The 21,125-nt window shown below is 35.9% G+C and overlaps 1 protein-coding gene across 1 annotated transcript in view; it reads left to right on the top strand.

Annotated features, from left to right (window-relative positions):
• Cadm2 (cell adhesion molecule 2) overlaps nucleotides 1-21,125 on the top strand; it is a 249,178-nt gene that overhangs the window by 206,294 nt on the left and 21,759 nt on the right. Inside the window, exon 8 of the mRNA XM_055593354.1 lies at nucleotides 14,762-14,940. Coding sequence (XP_055449329.1) covers nucleotides 14,762-14,940 — 179 coding nt within the window. The remainder of the gene's footprint in view (nucleotides 1-14,761; nucleotides 14,941-21,125) is intronic.

Below are 21,125 nucleotides of genomic sequence, written 5' to 3'. Positions count from 1 at the left end.
AAAATAAAATAAAATAAAATAAAATAAAATAAAATAAAATAAAATAATGAAGCAATAAGTAAGTGGGAAAAAAAATCCAAGGTCTGTTAAATGTAAGGCATTGTTTTGTCAGTACTTTTCAAAATTGCTCTTTCATTTTTGATTTGTTAATTTAAAAACGCTTGAGCCAAGCAGTGGTGGTGGATGCTTTTAATACCAGAGATAGACAGATCACTGAGTTCGAGGTCAGCCCAGTCTAGTCTACAAGGCTAGTTCCAGGATAGCCAGGGCTATACAGAGAAAACCTGTCTCGCAAAACCGAGAGACCTGACTTATATGTACTAAGTGGAGAGAGAGAGAGACAATGGGAGGGAGAGAGAGAGAGTTGGAGTTCAGAGGCTTTGGATCTCCATGGATCCAAATTATAGGTAATTACAGGTAGTTGTGAGCTGAGGATATAAGTGCAGGGTATTGAACTCCAGTTCTGTGTAAGAGCAATGCATGCTCAGATATCTCTCTAGCCCCAAACATTTTTCCACTTAGTTGTCAGAGTTAAATCATACAACTACCTTGTTGTAAAGGTTTACAAATTTTACACTTGTGTGTTATGGATTAAAAGCACTTGTCTTTCAGGGATCCTCCTTGGTAGGATCCTGTCCTTTTTCCTGTCTTCTCCTTCTTCCAATGTCCATCCCATTTGCCTTTCTGAGTGAAGATTGATCATCTCATCCAGGGTCCTCCTTCTAGTTCACCTTCTTTAGGTGTACAGCTTTTTGTAGGTTTATCCTATATCAGTTTGGATGAGACCAAATAAGCTAGGGTCAGATGGAAGGGTATGAGGACCTCCCCTATCTGTGGACTTGGAGAGGGGCATAGGAGGAGATGAGGGAGGGAGGGTGAGATTGGGTGAGGAGGAGAGAGAGCTACAGCTGGGATGCAAAGTGAATAAACTGTAATTAATATAAAAATAAAATTTAATTAAAAAGCACTTGTCTTGTACAGGTGATATAACTATCCCCAGCTAATACTAAAATTGAGACTACCTTCTATATTAACAACACTGATGGCTATATTGTCTTGATCATTCAATATTTTGAGCTTGGCAAAAAGTAAAGAGCATTCATAAACTATCAACCAAAGTTTTAATCAAATAGCTAAAAAAATAGTAATGTAAACTCAATATTGTCTTAGATATTTAATACCTAGGATAGAGAGCTGATAGATAGAGATATGTATAGCTACATAGATACGTACATAGAGAACTTGTACATAGACCTAGATGATATTACCAATGTAATATAAAACAATGGAATGTCAGAGAGCCTCGAGAATACAGTCTTCATGAGTCTATCTTTCATATTATATGTTATATAAATGTCTCTGATAAAACATGATATAAGTATATCTGTCATATAGATATTCCTATAGAAAAAATCTGTTAATATCAAAAGTCACATAATGTCTAGATATTGACCTTTGATTGGAACCTAGGATACTATGACACTATTTTAATTAATTAACTCAAATTTAATGCACTACAGCCACTTTATCCTATGGTTATTTCAAAGGTGTAATGCTAGGAAATTAGCGCTAAATCTCCATAATAAAGATGAAACCACATCCTGTCCTTCCTTTTCAGTAGCTAATATGGTTCTTTGCTTCCATCTCATGGCTTCCAATTTTAATCATGCATTCACTCTCTGGAAACACCCAAGTGGTTATCTTGGAAATGAGACTGAATATTTTGGTTTTGTTTGTAAAACATGAAGCTGACTCTTGGTAATCTCCACGGCTGTTATTTAGGCTGGGCATCTGTGGTGTGCTGGGCACTCAATCATTTTCAATTAAATGTTCCAGTGTCTTGTGAAAGACCCATCAGAGTCTGCAGAACCATGGTTATAGATCCACAGAGAATATGCACTTCTTGAACATTTTCCAGGAAGGCAGTTTTCTTGCAAAAAGGCAATTATTTTGAGGGATTATGTAAATGTTTAGCTAGAAAGCTAACTCAGAATGTCTCAATATTTAAGACAAAATAGACCATAGCATTCATGGGTGAGACTCTCAAAAAGATTACCTCTTTGCTCTTATGTTTAAAGTATCTGTCATGTGTGAATACGTCAGCTATGAGATTACATAACTTTTTATTTTTACCTACACATTAGTATAGAAATTTCCTTTATGTTTTTGTAGTAACAGAATCATCCATGTTGTGATTTTAGCAAGATACTAGAAACAAAAATAACACTTATTCTTCTTACCCTAATGTGTATGTTAAAGAAAACAGAAATCATTGTAACTGTCCGCTAAGAAATAAGCTAGTTTGTTCTTTTAAAAGTTCTACTCAATACAATGTTTTTTTTTTTTCTCTCTCAGCCTTTTGTTTTCCTATAATACTTGGAGCTAATATTCCTCTAGAACTCACCAATATAATTTACAAAGAAGCATATAATTCACTGCCAGTTAAATACTTTGACTATCACTTCTGCAAAAAGTATATGGAGGGAACAAAATGTATAAACATAATTAATTCTAAATTTCTATAGAGTTTAGGGATTTTAATCTATTATATAAAAGAAATTTTGTGCCCTAGAGGGGGAAAATTTATTCAATGAAAACATGTAAAACGAAGTTTCTTGCATGAATACTGGGTCACATATATACATACTACATACAAACTCAGTTCCTAAAGAGAGATGTCTTAATGTTTCAAGTCAAGAAAAGAGTCAATCGCAAATATTGTCCCAAGTTCTCAGAAATAAGAACATTTACAAATGGCCCCAATATAATAGGCAGAATTGTTCTAGGATTGGTAGGGGCTTAGAGGTCCAACTCCTCCAAACGCAGTGTGCCGGACATATCCGGGACCTTGAAGTACCGAATGAAGAAGAGAGGCAGATACATTTTTAAAGGCAGAGGATCAGAGCCGCAATGACCTTGACTCGGGGTCAGCAGAATATAACACCCCTTCAAAGTGCAAGGAAGGACTGCAGAGTGACCTGGTCTCGGAGACGGCAGAGGGAGAATATGAGCTGAGCTGCAGGGCAGCGACAGAGGTGCCTGATAACGCAGGAGCACTGCCACATGTTAGAAATGCTTCTCAGATTGCTTTCACTGCTCATCACTATGTTATCAACTCAGTTTACTTGATCCTTCTTTACAAAACCAAACCCAGAAAATAATATGCAAGAAAAGACAGTGTAAATATGGGGGAAATGGACAAGTAGTGAAAAATTAAAGGCATAAGTAGAGCTATTTTTTCCTGGCGATGTGTTTTCCAATTTTTTTTTTAATGTAAAACATAAATAATTTAAAAATCATTGTATTTAAACCTGATATTTACAGTCAGTCAGAATGTTGGAACACTGAGAACAAAAATGTTAATTTTTTGTCATTGTAACTCATTGCAGAAATAAAAAAATGTTCCAACTGAAGAAATTTTAGTTCTAGAAAAAAAAAAATAAGAGTGCCACAAGGAGGTTCTGTTTAATAATGCAAAAAGTATATTCCTTTGAGAAGAATTTCATTGAAATGACTAAAACATACTTCCAAAGTTTTAAGTTTCAGATTCAATTATCTTCAGTCTTTACAGACATAAAGCATTTAATTCCCAGCTACCATATAGCTAAGTTATATCTCACTATTACTTTCCCAAGACCATCAGTTTTAATATTAGAGAAGAAGCAAGCTATGGAAGAAAATAAGTTAATAGTGTGAAGTGATTACAAAGAAGCAGAGTGACAAATTTAATTAGTGCTTTTGCATAGTACTGGAAACAATGGACTTAACGTTTTTAGGGAGAGAGAAGCCTATCATTTCTACCTAGCTGTGAAATGAATAGCTTTGAAAGCAAGAATACATTCTGATGCTTGAAATATGTTCTCTGGAATCATTTTGTCCCAACACTACACAGCTTGAGAAGCTGGCATAGTCTGAAATATTCAAAATCACAGATTTTGATGGAAAAATTAAAATTTAAAAATATTCCAGAGGAGAAATTTAGGAGATTATGTTTATTTTTAAACAAGCTGAGAAAACTCCTTATTGAAAAATGATCCTTGCTAAACACATCAAAGAGAGTTTATGCTTAATTCAAGCACATAGCTAGTTATATTGTATGAAGGAATGACTATTGATTCAAAGCTTGTTGAATTTGTAATTAGAAATTAATATTCTATGCTTATCAAAGCGAGAAATGGTGAATGTAGATAAGGCCTTGCTAATATTTTCCTCCATCAGAAATCTGTACTTGAATAGTTTAAGCATTTTTCAAACTTTGAATAATTTAACTTCAGAACAAATTTCTGTCTTTCCTTTAGGATCATAGAATCTTATCTTTTCTTGTGATAATCTTCTGTTTGTTGTGGCATAAATTGGTTTTAGTTATACAATGTGAAGTATGATTACTTTATATCTCAGTACTTTAAAATAATTATCAGTAAATAAAATAATCAATGAAAATGGGCCAGGACTTCTCAGTCACTCTAAAATTATGCCACTTACCAGCAATACCACCGCTACCATGAACACCAGCAGGAATAACAACAATAACAGAACAGCAAAAACAATAAGAATAATATTTTTTAAAAGTTGTTCAGCTACAGAGAGAGGAAACTGAAGTTGGAAATGTGTACATGTGCGGCTTTCCTGTGCACATGTGTATACACGTAAATATACATAAACATAAAAAAGAAACGTGGATTGAACACAGGGGACTTCCCAGAGACTCATACTCCAACCAAGGACTATTCATGGAGATAACCCTGTACAGATGTAGCCCATGGCAGGTCAGTCTCCTAATGGGTTCCATAGTAATGGGAAGAGGGACTGCCTCTGACATAATCTGATTGGCCTGCTCTTTGATCACCTCCCCCTGAGGGGGAAGCAGCCTTACCAGGCCACAGAAGATGACAATGCAGCCACTCTTGATGTGATCTGATAGACTAAGATCAGAAAGAAGAGGAGAACCTCCCCTATCAGTGGACTTGGGGAGTGGCATGCATGAAAAAAGGGGAGGGAGGATGGGACTGGGAGGGTAGGAGGGGGGACTTACGGGGGGGATACAAAGTGAATAAAGTGTAATTAATAAAAAAAAGATTCAAAATGAAAAAAAAAAACATCAAAACGACTCTGAGACACGTGGAAAACTTTTTTAACCGTTAAATAATACAGTAGTTAAATCTGAAAAAGAGATGAACCTTGATATTTACTCAAAATACAGAGCAATATTTTACAATAATTTGCATACATGTAGAATATTTGAACATCAGTAACAAATGAATGAATGTTTTACATTTAAGATGATCAACGTGAGAAATAGCTTTGAAATATTCTTTTTTTTTTTTTTCCCTCCCTACCTTCTTTAACTTCCAACAGATGAAAAGTACAAACTGATTCTCTGAGTAAGTTTCAGCCTTTAAAGAGTCGTTTTGGCGAACCTAGAATCTTCTGATCCGTAGTCAGACATGTTATATCAAAGCAGAGGCTGAGGCTCATAGCCAAACTGTGGGCAGAATGTATGCAATTTTATGAAAAAAGGGGAAGAAAAAAAAACACATCTGCGCCCTGGGGCCCTGATATCCCAACAAAGGACCATGCATGGAGAAGACCTCACTGGCAGGCTCTCTCATCACCTCCCCCTTTGGGGGAGGGGGAATGCAGCATTACCAGGCCACAGAGAAAGACAATGCAGCTAGTCCTGGTGAGACCTGATAGGCTAAGGTCAGAGGGAAGGGGAGGAGGATCTCCCCCATTAGTGGACTTGGGGAGGAGTATGGGGGGAGATGAGGAAGGGAGGGTAGGAATGGAAGGAAATGAGGGAGGGGGCCACAGCCGGGATACAAAGTGAATAAACTGTAATAAATAATAATAATTAATAAAAAAGAGAAAAAGGTTTAAAAGAACTTCAAAACGGCTTAACACAACCTTTACATACTTTAGCAATAAAAAGAACCATTTTGTCTTCAACTTTTTTGTATTTGTTATTAAATTTTTAAAATACTAAACAACTTCATCTTTTATTCTTTCTCTTCTGTCTGTGTCTTGTCTCTTTCCATCTCTCTTTTCCCCCTCTCTGACTCATTTTTTCTGTCATTTAAATTTGTCACTTGAGTTTAAGAAACACTGTTAGTCTACTCAGTGGTAAAGGTATAAGAAACAGTCCTCACAGGTTCTTATTTTTTTATCATTCATAAAATTACATATATATTTGTATAGCACCAGATACTCTGAAACATGATTTTTTTTTATTTTTTAATATTTTTTATTATTATTAATTACACTTTATTCATTTTGTACCCCCCCATAAGCCCCTCCCTCCTCCCCTCCAGATCCCATCCTCCCTCCCCTTTCTGCCTGCATGCCACTCCCCAAGTCCACTGATAGGGGAGGTCTTCCTCTCCTTCTTTCTGATCTTAGACTATCAGTTCTCATCAGAAGTGGCTGCATTGTCATCTTCTGTGGCCTGGTAAGGCTGCTCTCCCCTCAGGGGGAGGTGATCAAAGAGCAGGCCAATCAGATTATGTCAGAGGCAGTCCCTCTTCCCATTACTATATAACCCACTTGGAAACTGAACTGCCATGGGCTACATCTGTGCAGGGGTTCTAGGTTATCTCCATGAATAGTCCTTGGTTGGAGTATGAGTCTCTGGGAAGTTCCCTTGTGTTCAAATTTTCTTGTTCTGTTGCTCTCCTTTTGGAGTTCCTGTCCTCTTCAGCTCTTGCTATTTCCCACTTCTTACATAAAATTCCATTCACTCTGCCCGACAGTTGGCCAGGTTCTTTCTCTTTTGAAAATATAAAAATGAAAAATTTTCTTCATGTATCAATTACAAACTGATTTTTAATTCACATTCATTTCATATTCATTAGGGTTTCTAAAACAGTTAATAACATTAGTAATAGATTTTCCAATGACTTTATAAAATAATTTCATAATCTAAAACATTTTGCTTAATTCATAAAATGGAATCATATCCTTATGAAAATGACATTTTTAATATCTTGTGGAAATGTTATAGATAGTAAAGAGGAAATATGTTTTAAAACATCTCTGACAATTAAAACCTCAGTAAAATCCACTGACTTACTGTAAGATTTCTTTTTTGTTTTGTTTTGTTTTGTTTTGTTTTTTTGTTTGTTTGTTTGAATTGCTTCTTTTTATTTAACCAAGAGTATAGTTTTCACATGGAAATATCACTTTTATTTATTTATTTATTATTTTTTATTAAATTTTTATTTTTAAATTAATTACAGTTTCTTCATTTTGTCTTCCAGTTGTAGCTCCCACCCTCATTTGCTCCCAATCCCACCCTCCCTCCCTCATCTTCTCAGTGCCCCTTTCCAAGGCCATTGATAGGGGAAGTCCTCCTCCCCTTCCATCTGACCCTAGCCTATCAGCTCTCATCAGAAGTGGCTGCATTGTCCTTCTCTATGGCCTGGTAAGGCTGATCCCACCTCAGGGGTAGGTGATCAAAGAGCAGGCCAAACATGTCAGAGACAGTCCCTGTTCCCCTCACTAGGGAACCCAATAAACTGAAATGAAGTCAGTTGGCATGCCTTGTGGTTATGCTTTGTCATCAAGGAAACATCAGATATAAATGTTCCTAAATGTCTTTCTTTTCCCTTGTGATCAAGAACATGGTGTTTCCTTAAATGCTTTTACACTGAGTGCTTTTCATCTAGGAAAAAAAAATGTTTAAATTTCCTAAGGATTTTAGTGTTAGGTCCCAACATAAATGATTGTAACAGAGAACTTTTAGAACTCAGGAAAGTTTGTAAGTTTTGGCAAAGAGGATCAGCCTGGACAGAGTTCCAAACTATAAAAACTGTAGAGGAAACTTTTGGGGGCCTGAATCATGTGACTCAGTATTGTGTAGTTAAATTGCTTATTGATTCTTTATTCTTCTCCCAAAACATATGCCTAAAGCAGAGGCAAATGGCAAAGTCCAAGGAAAGTTTTCTGTCCACAGAGCATTCTGAGTACAGCAGGGATATCTTCACATAGAGGTGGAAGGATTAGAAGAACTGCTACTTATACCAAATGTCTCTGGAAACCTCTCAGATTCGTTCACATGAAACCTAACCATCATGACTGTACAAACGGGAGCTGAGCTAGGATGATGCCACTGGACAGGACAGAGTGGATAGGGAAAACCTCGTGGCCTCCTGTACAAGGAACTATAGGCAAATGAGAAAAGCTAGGAGGGGAAGAGATGGTCTTTCCCAGTGAAGGGCACATTAGTCAGTTGTCCAGTGCAAAACTATAATCTCTGAAAATCTATTTAAATTTTCTGGTAAATTAAATAAATTATATTGTTATATAAATTATACAAGTGAATTATATAAATTATAAGTTAATTGCTATATAAATTATAGGTAAAATTATACAGACTGAACAGGAATAGGTTTATACATACACATATATGCATTCTATAACAATTAGTGGCATGGGGGAAGGCCATGAATTTGAAGGAAACTGGGGAGGTGTGGTTTTTTTTTCACTTTTTAAAAATATATTTATATTTTTATAAATTACAGTTTATTCTCATTGTATACCTGCTGTAACCCCCTCCTTCATCTCCTCCCAAACCCCTTCCCCCTCATCTTCTCCCAAGCCCCTCCCCAAGTCCACTGATAAGGAGGTCTTCCTCCCCTTCCATCTGACCCTAGTTTATCAGGCTTCATCAGTACTGGCTGCATTGTTTTCTTCTGTGGCCTGGTAAGGCTGCTCCTCCCTCAGGAAAATGATCAAAGAGCCAGTCACAGAGTTCATGTCAAAGACAGTCCCTGTTCCCATTACCATGGAGCCCACTTGGTCACTGAGCTGCCATGGGCTTATCCATTCAGGGTTTCAGGTTTCATGCATGGTCCTTGGTTGGCGTATCGGTCTCAGAAAAGTCCCCTGGGCCCAAATTTGTTTGGTTCTGCTGCTCTCCTTGTGGAGCTCACAGCGTTATTTTTCTTCCTCTCAGTCTTTTGTTTTCTCCTTGTTCTGATACTTACACCCTCTCAGAGCTCACAGAGCCCTCAGAATTCCACTAACTCCAGCTGCCAAGACCACACTGCTCTGTGGATAAACTAAGGAAGCCATAGCAACATAGCATTGAGATTAAAATAAAACATTTTACACAACGACATAACTGAGTTTTTAAAGAAACCAAAACTTCTACTGCAGGGAGGGGCATATACAAGTGTTTAGAGGGAGGAAAGGAAAAAGCGAATTGTCATTAAATTATCATTTAAAAATGGGATCATGATGAGAAAAGAAAGCAGTGAGCTAACTTTTTTTTTTTTTTTTAAATCTGGTAAGATTACAAACTGTTGCTCTAAGACTTTAAAATGTGAGAAAGAATCTTTCAGGTGCTTGGATACTATTTTTATTTTCATAACATCTTAGAAGAACTTGTTGGAAAATGTCATACTTATACCCCCTTATAAAATCATCTTTATGAGACTGTAGATTGAATAGACAAAAGTAAAAAGAAATTTTGTCTCACACTGGTACTCTCAAAATTCTAATAATCTTGTAAAATAAACGTGGGAGCCATTCTGTTTTGACTATGTTAATGTTCTCACTGTACAGCTGGTTCCTGGCATATCAGTTCTGCTGTGCTCTCAGGAACATGTGTAGGCTGTTTATAATCTATGAATAAACCCTAACCTCCATTTCACTAAACATTCTGTGAAGTGAACATTTTTATCACTTTGAAGATTTACCTCCCAGAGTAGGATCCTGAAAAATTAAGTTTGATGTAATACAGACTTTAATCACAGTCTCTTTCTGTCACCACATGTGCAAAGATTTTTTTTTATTTTGTTTTATATATTCTGTTTTGTTTTTCTTTGCTCTTTTTTGTAATTTTTATATTCTATTAATTTACCACATTCAATAGAATATTTTTTTAGAAAAGAATTCAAATATAGACTGAACACCTAAATTTCAACACATTCTTTCCATTTTTGTGTTTCTATACAATTTCAAAATACATGTCTAAACTTAATTATGAATTTATAGAACCATGTGCTTAAGAGGTAATTGAGAACACATTAAACCAATTAGGAAAATGTCATCACAATTTAGACTTGTGTTAATTCTGAGTATATGAACAATTTTATTCTGGTTTACCAATCTCAACTTGTACATCAAGGAAGTACTGCTTTTTTATTATAAGTACTTCATTTAAGAAGAACTACAAAAGTATAGTGACATCAAATAAAAACTTTTCACATTTTTATTGTTGCTTTTGTATGGCTTTGTGAAAGACACGAAGTATACTATTCTAGTTGTGATACAAATATTAGTTTTATTTGATCTGTTTTACTATTTCCAAGGGATGCTGGGGATATGCACATATAAAATCATACAGGGTGTTACAAAATCCAAATTATTAAATTCTAATGGCAAGTAGTGTAAGTAGGATATATAGAGCAAATAGAGTTTTATTAGTATTTGGTTTTCTTTTATTAGATATATTATTAAAATTAAAATTATGGGAAAATAATGTTTTCCCATAATTCTATATATTTAGTTTCTTCATTTTTTTTATAGATTAGAAATATCATGGGTATAATTCATGTAAAATTTCATTGATTCCTGTGCTTTATTTTTCTGAAGAGCTAGGAAAAAAACAAAGTGCTTACTATTCTCTACTAACACACGCAATATTTCACCCTGCTCACAAAAATATATGTGCCAGCCAGTTTTTCTATGCCAGCCATCAGTCCTTCCAGGGACATCCACAAAGAAACCTGTAATTCACTTCAATTCTGACTCCATGCAGCTGGAGATAGTGTCAAATCCCACAGCAGGAAGGTTCAATCCCAGGAAACTGCTACTCTGTCTTAGGCCAATTACACGTAGCAGACTGTAAACCATCCTTCTGATCAACACACTATGAACCAGTATTGCCATGACTCCCTCCCTGGGCTCAATTAATTTGCTGGAGTGCCTCTGAGAAGCATTCTACTTCTCTCTTTGTTACAAAGGGGCAAAGAGTATAGAGGAGCAATTAAATGAAGAGATGCACAGGGGAATGGTTAGAGGATAAAAGCAAACCAGAGCCCCTCAATCTGGGGGAAAAACTTCCCTGTTTGTACATATGTGTGTGTGTGTGTGTGTGTACATATATACATATGTATATATATAATTTATTGATTTTATATCTCTATATATAATTTAGTGATTGTCCTACAATTTCATACATGTTCCTAACATAACCTATCATACTACCATCCACTCCCTATTTTTATCTCTCTGCCATTTCTACTAACTCTCCTTCATTTCTTACCAATCCCCTTTCCAGATTCATAACTTTCATTTTGTGATGCATTCAATTTGACCTGGGCTATGTGTGTAAGACTGGATTGGAACTATCCTTTGCACCCTGGTAGTGTCATCAGTCAGAGCTCAACTAAAGGCAATGACTACTTTCTCTCTGAAACTAACATGCAACAAATTGTTCAGCATTGAGGTGTAAGGAACATCAGAGCACTTCTTCAGTACTCCATTTGTGCCCCATTCCTGTGTAGACCCCGTGCAGGTGTCTGCGCTGCTGTGTGCCTGTGACTGTGATGGCTATGTCTTCCCCAGAATATGCCATTTTACAGTCCTTCTCCCCATTTTCAGTCTCTTACTTTTTTTTTCCTGTCCATTCTTTTGTAATGTTATCTGAGGTTTTCTGTGGGACCTAAGACTCATCCATCACTTATTATGGGGCATCTTAAGAAGTCTCTGCCTCCACTATCATTCACTGGGGAAAAAAAATATTTTCTGATTTAGGGTGAGAGAAGCATCTCTCTAAGGATAAAAATATAAACATTTAGAAGACAAATTGATGGTAACTCAATTTAATTAAGTGACAGTACTCAGTTACCTTGTAGAGTAGTGGTTCTCAAACTGTGGGTCATGACAATTTGGAGGTCACATATCGGATATACTTCATATTAAATCTTTACATTATAATTCATAACAGTAACAAAATTACAGTTAGATGTACCAACAAAATAATCTTATGGTTGAGGGTTACTGCAACCATAGGAATTACGTTAAAGGGTCTCAGCATTAGCAAGGATGAGAATCATTGTTCTACATCCACATGAGGTTTGACCATATTGACATGATAAGGCATGGATTCCTCCCTATGCAGCATTCCTCAGTATCACCCAAACAGCAATTTCAGTTTCAAAGCAGTTTTACCACAACTCATTTTCAGCTTGATATCTCCACAGCATGTAAGGAAGGTATGTGTGGTGGGTTCATCAAATGGTTTTAGCTGGTGGACCACCAAGTGAATGAATGCCAGATGCCTCCATTATTTGGGGAGATCTCTGGAGGATACCTGACTGACAACTCATTCAGGTGTGTCTTGCTTATGGCAGCAGGGTTTTTGTTTGCTATCTCTTGGCTTCTAAGAGCAGTTTTTCCACCAATCAGTTTTCCACAAGATACCAGTTCTTTGAGTTTTCATGGAGGTTATGTATTATAAGCCTGAATGATCACATCATTGGACATTGGTTACCAACTCAACTTTTAACCGCCGTCTCCTCATGGAAGGTGAGAAGATAGAAAGTCTCCACTCTGTAAGAAAGCAGCCCTCTTCTGAAGTTCTCCAGGAACCCTTGGAGAGTATGTGTTTATAGCATGTCATAGGTGAGCTTGATTTAAACAAAAGACATTTTTATTACACAAATAGTTGCAATAAATTTAGGAACATTACTAAAACTTCTTTCAAAGACTACTTCAGCAGTACTTCTAACTAAAAGGCCTTCAAAAGGACAATCTCAGGGACTTGGGCAGAAATAAATACATGTATTTCATATTTATCAATTCTGAAAACATTGCAAAGTACCTGTTATTTCATATAGAGTACATCTCACAGTCATAGATATCAGTGATGAAGAACTGTCATAGTGTCCAACTATATTCTATAAAGATTAAAAATATATGAAAGTTATATATGTATAATATTTACATATGCTTTATGTATGTGATATCTGTGTGTGTCTCCCACAGTAATGTGTTAGGAGCAATGTTCAAGACTTACTTCCTTTCTACCATGCTTCCCAGGCATGAAATTCATACTGTCAGGGTTGAATAGCAAGTGTTCTATGTGCTAAGACATCTCCCTGGTCCTCTCAATCAATTTTGTTAAAGAAATACTTCTAGGCAAATTCTTCTTTTTTTTAGTGTATCATTAGCTTTTATTAAAATAAACACATTGTTATGATTGTTTGGTACATGTATCTTCAACTTATTTATATTTTATTTTATAATTGGCTTTATTTAGAAATATTCCTAAGCAAGAAAGATGAGTGAGTGGTTAAGAAAAGCTGCTACTTTACTAGAAGACTGGAGTTTGGTTTCTAGCACCCACATCTATCTAGCATCTCACAGCTATCTGCCTAGAACATCAGCTCCTGGAGATCTGAGGCCTTCTTCTCACTCCTGGGAACCCCCACACACATGGCATGAGAGTCGAAACAGTGGCAAACATAAGAGGGTGAAGGGTAGCTTCAATACACATCATGCCAGAGTGGTGAGCCAGTGTTATAAAAATATCATTTCAAGTAAATCTGAGGAAAAATCATTACTTTTTAAAAATATTTATTTGTTACCATTTATTCACTTTGTATCCCAGCTCTAGGCCCCTTCCTCATCTCTTCCCAGTGCCACCCACCCTCCTTCTTCTCCCCCTATACCCTCCCTAGTCTACTGGTAGGGGAGGTCCTCCTCCCTTCGACCTGACTCTAGCCTATCTTGTCTCATCAGAACTGGTTGCATTGTCTTCCCCAGTGGCCTGGCAAGGCTGCATTCTCCCCTCCCCAGAGGGAGGTGATCAAAGAGCCAGCCACATAGTTCATGTCAGAGACAGCCCCTGCCCGCCCCCCTTATTAGAGAACACACTTGGAAACTGAGTAGCCTATGGGCTTCCTCTGAACAGGGGGCTTATTTCCTCTCCATGCATGGTCCTTGGAGAATAGGTCTCTGCAGGCCCCACTGGGCCCAGGTTTTTTGACTCTGTAGGTTTCCTTATGGGGTTCCTGTCCTCTCCAGGTCTTTCTATCTCTCTCTTTTTCCATAAAGTTTCCTACACTCTGCCCAAAGTTTGGCTATGAGTCTCAGTATCTCTTTCCATACCTTGTTAGGTAGAGTCTTTCAGATGCCCCCTGTGGAAGGTTCCTGTCCTGTCCCTTGTCTTCTACTTCCAATGTCTATCCTGTTTGCCTTTCTGATTGAGGTTTCATCCTCTTTTCTAGGGTCCTCCTTGCTGTTTAGCTTCTTCAGGACTATAGATTTTAGTATGTTTTTCCTATATTATATGGATAATATCCACTTATAAGTGAGTATATACCACATGTGTCTTTCTGCTTCTGGGTCACCTCACTCGGGATGATCTTTTCTAGTTCCCACCATTTGCCTGAATATTTCATGATTTCCTTATTTCTAATTGCTGAGTAGCATTATTTCAATAGCACAAAGAAAATATCTCATTGTGTGATACTTGTCTTTAGCAGCAGCTGGACTCTGAACTGACATGAGCAGATCACAGAAGTGACAGCTACACAGCCTCAATAAATTGATTCCTTAACACATGTCTTATTAGTTAAGTTGAACAAAATTAAATTATATTTATCTTTCCTCTAATTCTTCTGATTTCTGTTTAGTGTACAGAAAACCCAGCACATAGGTATGAAAAGGTGTCTATCTAAATTGTTTTATTTCATGCACAGAACAGTCAACGTTTCTTACTCTTTCTTTCTACATGCATGCTTGTATCCAATAGGCCAGAACCTGTTTTGTGGACAAAGGATGGTGCAGAATTGCCAGATCCTGATCGAATGGTCGTGAGTGGTAGGGAACTCAACATTCTTTTCCTGAACAAAACGGACAATGGCACATATCGATGCGAAGCCACTAACACCATTGGCCAAAGCAGCGCAGAGTATGTTCTCATTGTACATGGTAAGTCCTTTTGGGAAACATTACAAGTGAGAGGGAAAAAATGGTTGAGAACTGTTAAAATCTTTAAAAATTGTTAGAAAACTGAGTTAAATAGGTATTGTATTTGTTTCAGAAGGACTTCTCATGAGTACATGTATCCACAAGATACAAAATATGTTTCAGGTTTGACTAATAAGAAAAATTTGAAGCATATATAAAATAATTTTGAGAAAAGACTATATAAGTAATTTAAATTGATATTTGTTAGTGACTGATAAATTATATTAGTGGTTATCTTTAAATTTACTATATATGACTATTAGTTATAATCCAGAGCACCGGAAAGCATTTATCTTAAGCTAACTTTATTGTACTATTATCAAAGTGTGCTTTCTAAATACCGAATTGAGCCATACAAAAGATAATAATGGAATTGAAATTTAGTAAGGACAAAAGTTTGTAATAGCAATGATGAATTTCCTATGAGTAATAATTTGAAATTACTTTTTCCTGACTGTGCTGAATAAAAGTTGGTTTGAACACAAAAAGTGCAGAAACAGATATGAGTAAAGAAAATGACTTTTTTACTCAAATTCCAAACACCATGGTTTCTTCATCAGGTACCTTTAATGTATGACTAAAAGGGGAAGCTTTCTTATAACATGTAAAAGACACTGTAATAAATCCAGGTAGCTTTCTTAATAGACAAGCCTCTGGCCATTTCTCATGTATGCCAGAATGTGTCATCAATCTCCAGGGGAAAGAATTAGCAGCAGATGGAATGTTCCTTCATATATTTCAACAAGAATTTTTTTCTGATTATTTTATTTTATCCATTAAATTAGTACAAAAGTGAGCTACTATTATATAAAACAAAATACAGTAACAAATTTAATGGACTTCAAGATTCATGGGAAATTTGTTTACAGTCTTTCATCTAAATCTAAATATAAAATACTGCTAGAAACATGGATGAGGCATATATCTTTCAATAAAAAAATAAAACAAAATATTTGCTTAACTCTAATTCTTTGAAAGACATTTAACTTTCTGGAAAAAAAAACTTGTTCGTGTTATATTTCCAGATATTCTTTTGTTGTAATACAATAAAGAATCATGAAAATATTAGAGTTTATAGTTCTCCTATTTCCCAAATTGTTGACAAAATCTCTCTTCTTAACTTTACCTTGCTATAATAAAACATTGAAGATATGTAATGAACAGACTTTTCTCAAATAAGCATCCTGGAAATGATAGAGTTCTGTGTTCTATATTTAATATATTGAGAACAGTAAAATAAAAATCAACCTCGAGAAGGATCCCTGGTCTAACAGGAATAATTAAGCTGAAATTACATGTGGTGAATTTATGTGAGGTTAAAAGTCCGCCTTCATTACCAGACAGAATGTAAGCACTACGGCTTTAGTTGCAAAAAATTCCTCAGAACTTAAGATCAGGATCCCAGAGGACTTATGTGTGTACAACATGTGTCCACGCCTTAAGTGTCTAGTATAGCCGATTCATGTTAAGTTTTGTAAGTGATTCTCTCGAAGAAGTGAGCCTCCTGCCTGCATGTTGCCTGGCGTGGCACAGTTTGTCCCCAGCAATTCACCTTAAAACTGTGGAGAACTGTGAAAGAAGTGACTAAAGAAAATAATATACCCAAAAGAAATCATGTCACATGTTTCTTTAAATCAATTCAAGCGGGGGGAAATTCATGTCTCCGTGTTTGCAAGCTGGCAGCAGCATGATTTTGCCAAGAGCCAGGGTATCTTTAGGTTGTTGGCAGTTGGCACATTTCTAATAAATCCTTTCCTAAGCACTTTTTAAGAATTCATTTGGGGCTTTGCTTTTGAACTCCAATTCATCAAAAGCACCCCATAGATTAATGCTATTCATGCTGCTAGATAAATGCTGCGAAGCTCAACAGCACTTTACCTAGTGTTATTGACACAGGTAATGAAAGGCTCGGTGAAACAGTGAACCATATTGCACTGTGTTTAAAAGAGGTTCCAATTGGGTTCATTACAAAATAAAGGGTATTTTTTCCCCTTTGCACACTGGATATAATGTTTCATTAGTCACTGGTTGTAGACTTGTAGAAGTGACACTCTTATGTTAATAGTTTGGCTGTTTCAAAATCCTAGTAAATGATGAAATTTGAGTGGCATTTTGATCTATAATGAGTGCTTCATGTGATCATCTATGATAACTTTACCTATTATATTTTACACTAAGGTCTATTTTTTTCATCAGCTGTGATGATTTAACATAGTCCTAGTATGGAAGGGGTTTTGTTTTCTTTGTTTTGTTTTGTTTTCTGAATCAGGATTCATGTCTGACTCTACCCACAGTCCACTGATAGAGGAGGTCCTCCTCCCCTTCTATCTCACCCTAGCCTATCAGGTCTCATCAGGACTGGCTGTATTGTCTTCCTCTGTCCCCTGGTAAAGCTGCACCCCCCATCAGGGAGAGGTAATCAAGGAGACAGACACTGAGTTCATGTTAGAGACAGTCCCTTTTCCCATTACTAGAGACCCTGGTTAGAGACTAAATTGCCATGGGCTACATCTGTGCAGGGGTTATAGGTTATCTCCATGCATGGTCCTTGTTTAGAGTACCAGTGTCAGAAAAGACCCCTGGGCCTAGATTATTTTGGTTCTGTTGCTCTCCTTGTGGATCTCCAGTCCCATTCAGGTCTTTCTATCTCCCCCTTCTTTCATAAGATTCCCTGCACTCAGCCCAAAGTTTGGTTATAAGTCTCAGCATCTGCTTCTTACCCTTCAGGGCATAGTCTTCATTTGCTTATTCAAATTTGCCTTTCATTTCACCACAGCAACATTTACATGTGAGTTAAATTTCTTTTACTGTTGTTTACTTTATTCTACTGTGTCCTTATTTTCTTCTACAAATGAGATTTTAAAGATTTAATAATCTCTCTATTATCTTAATTTACACTGTACTGTTTTGAATGAAATTATAAACTATATACTTTTCTGTTTTAACTTTATACAAATACATATTTTTTCTAATAATTTTAATCTCTACATCCACATATAATGATTATTTTGATAGCACAGATTCAAATAGAACTGCTATTTGCTTCTATTTTTATTCTCCCAATCAAGGTATCACAGTTGGTGATTTAATAGCTCTAAAATATCACGATGAATTTTTAGTTTATTTGTTTCTGTATTTATTGAAATAAGTACTGATAAAATGCTATTGTCACTGTTTGCAAGATATTTACTTTAATAATCATATATTTAAGTAACTTGCATATGTATAATATGTGATCAGTCACATTTTATTATTAGTTTGTAAGAGCCATTAATTTCAAAGGGCATATTTAGCAGAGTGTTTCTGACCTCTGTGAGTTCAAGACCAGTCTGGTTTATAAGTAAGTCCTTTTCACCCCCCCAAAAAAACGTATTTTACAAACTTAAAAGTAAAAGAATATTTCTGTTTTACAGTCTATATGTTTTAGTTTAATGAACACTATTAAGCATACCTTTCCAGTTTCAAAAATCAATTACAATTGCTATTTTACTCAATATTTATTGTTAATAATAAATATAACAACATTTTAACACAAATAGATATTACAGAACATCTGTATTACAGAACAGCAAGCCTAACCTCTGCTCTCTGTGGCTTAATGTACCTCTTCAGATTTCAGGGGAGACAGAGCCTTTCTACCTGGGGGCTCAATACCCAAAGCAAATGACTTGCTCACTGTCTTAAAAAGCAAATAAAAGTGAGGAAAAATTGTTTTCAAGAAACATTTCTAGTGTATCACTACTTTCAAATATTTGCCTAATGTACAGGAAATAAATACAGTTTATTATTTTTTATGATAAATTTAACAAAATAACAGATATAATTGCATGATATAATTTATTTTCAAACAGAATGATCATAATAATTTTATATCTTAGAAATTCTTATTTAACACTTAGCATAGATCTAAACAACATTATTATGATATGCTTATACCCACTATGGGAGTATAAATTTTACAAGTCATATCAAGGATAGCAGTGATTACTAAGTAAGTTTGTGATCTTAGCACAATAAAATGAAAAGAGTACTTCTAGTCATCATAGAAGTTAAGCAAAAGGTTAATAATATTTTTGACACATAGTTACAATTACCAGAAAGAAAATATTTAGAGGGATTAGAATTTTATATGTGTGTGTGTGTGTGTGTGTGTGTGTGTGTGTGTGTGTGTGTTTGTGTGGGTGAATTTACTTCCCCAGTCACATTTCTAGATAAGAGGATTCTAATACATGAAGATGATGGCACCTAGAGAGAGAAATTTGTGTTGAGTATGAAAGAAAAGACTGGGTTGTGAACAGATGTAGAGCCTAGAAAACATTAAAGAATGATTCAACTAAAACATGTTCTCTCAGAGACAGACAGACCTTACCAGCTGGTAAATTAATTATGTGTGCTAATAATGAGCATTTTTCCTGGAAAAGCTTTCTTTGGAAATATAAATGGAAAATACATGGTGTAGAATAAAAAGGATAGAAAAGACATCCCTCTGCAACAACAAACATTGTGCTCATAATAAAAAGTTCTGTAGTTGCTGCTCTCGGCAATACTGGCTGAGATCTGCCTACACAGTCACTGGTTGGATGATTCTTTAATCTTTGAGGTAACACATCACTTCCAGACATGTAAAAGAAGAAAGATTTCTGATGCTTGCAGGAAACACATGCCTCTGGCTGTTTAAATATGCTGCCAAACTCTGCAGAGACAACTGGAGAGGACAGTACTGTGTTTGTTTAAAAACATTTCAAAGTGTGTGTTGGTGTGTGTGCTTTGGATAGATCGCTCAACAAAAGTGAACCAAATTCCATCTTTTTAAGATGAAAACGCAGTGGATAAATTGAGTTTTCAGTTGTCATAGTACAAAATCCATGCATATACATCACACTAATGTAAATGTTCTTCCAGATCGAGATGGATAACTGCACAAATGTCAAAGAAAAAGAAATCTTTATTCACAATCTATCCTTCAAACCCTTCAACATCAGTAATGTGTCTGCTCTACTACTATATAACCTTTCTTCCATTTGCAGTCTATAAAAATGTAAACACAATGATGAAATCAAGTGCACTCAAGTCTTCTTGGTTTGTTTATGTGGAAATCTACTTAGGCTATAGTTTTCCATATGTATACAGATTTCTTTTACCCAAACACATGGACCTTGGTTAGCTAATTCATTAGAGAATTCAAGGTCTATGTCACGGCCCTTGGAGGAGAATTTTGGCTCAGGTTTTCATAAACTACGGGTTTTTACTTAAAATATGCTTTGCAGCTTAATGCATTGTAGTTTCTACCAATGTGATACAAAACACATCATAGACATTTTATGTAGAATCTAAAAATTACCGTTGCCTCATTTGTACTTTTCTCCCACTAGAAACCCTTGAACACTACTTACAAGTGAGGCTCTCAGCCTGTCTTTGTCTTTTCGCTGTCCTCTCTAAACAGGGCATGGAAACATTTTCCAATAAGCAGCCTAAAATTATGTATATGAAAGGAGGAATTCACTAAAGGGAACAGGGCCTGTCTCTGACATGAATTCAGTGGCTGGCTCTTGGATCACCTCCCCCAGAAGGAGGAGTAGCCTTAACAGGCCACAGAGGAAGATGATGCATCCAGCCCTGATGAGAACTGATAGGCTAAGGTCAGATAGAAGGGAAGGAGGTCCTCCCCTATCAGTGAACTGGGAAAGAGGCATGGGAGGAGATGATGGAAGGAGGGTAGGATTGGGAAGGGATGAGGAAGGGCTATAAATGGGATAAAAAGTGAATAAATTGTATTAAATAAAAATTAAAATTAAAAATGTAACTGATAGTTCAGTTTAGTTACAGATTTTCAACTCTTTTGGAAACTCAACTGCTGTTAAATTTAAAAACAATTATCAAATAAGTAACTTCCTACTTGTAGTGTGATAACAAAATTGGTAACCTTTCCAGACTAACTTGTGTAAAATAGGTTTCTGTATGAGTGTGAGAAACAGTCACTTCACCAATACAAACACTTTTAATTGTGAAGTATAAGACTGTGGAAAGCTAGGCCAGCATTCACAAATTCCTGGGTTAGTGCTTAGAATCATAGATAAGTAGACAATGGATGGATAGATAGATAGATAGATAGATAGATAGATAGATAGATAGATAGATAGATAGAT

Source organism: Psammomys obesus, unplaced genomic scaffold, assembly GCF_907164565.1.
Source record: "Psammomys obesus unplaced genomic scaffold, mPsaObe1.curated_primary_1811, whole genome shotgun sequence".
Classification (NCBI taxonomy): domain Eukaryota; kingdom Metazoa; phylum Chordata; class Mammalia; order Rodentia; family Muridae; genus Psammomys; species Psammomys obesus.
The sequence above is the reverse complement of the archived record's forward strand: the minus strand, read 5'-3'. Positions and strand labels throughout refer to the sequence as shown.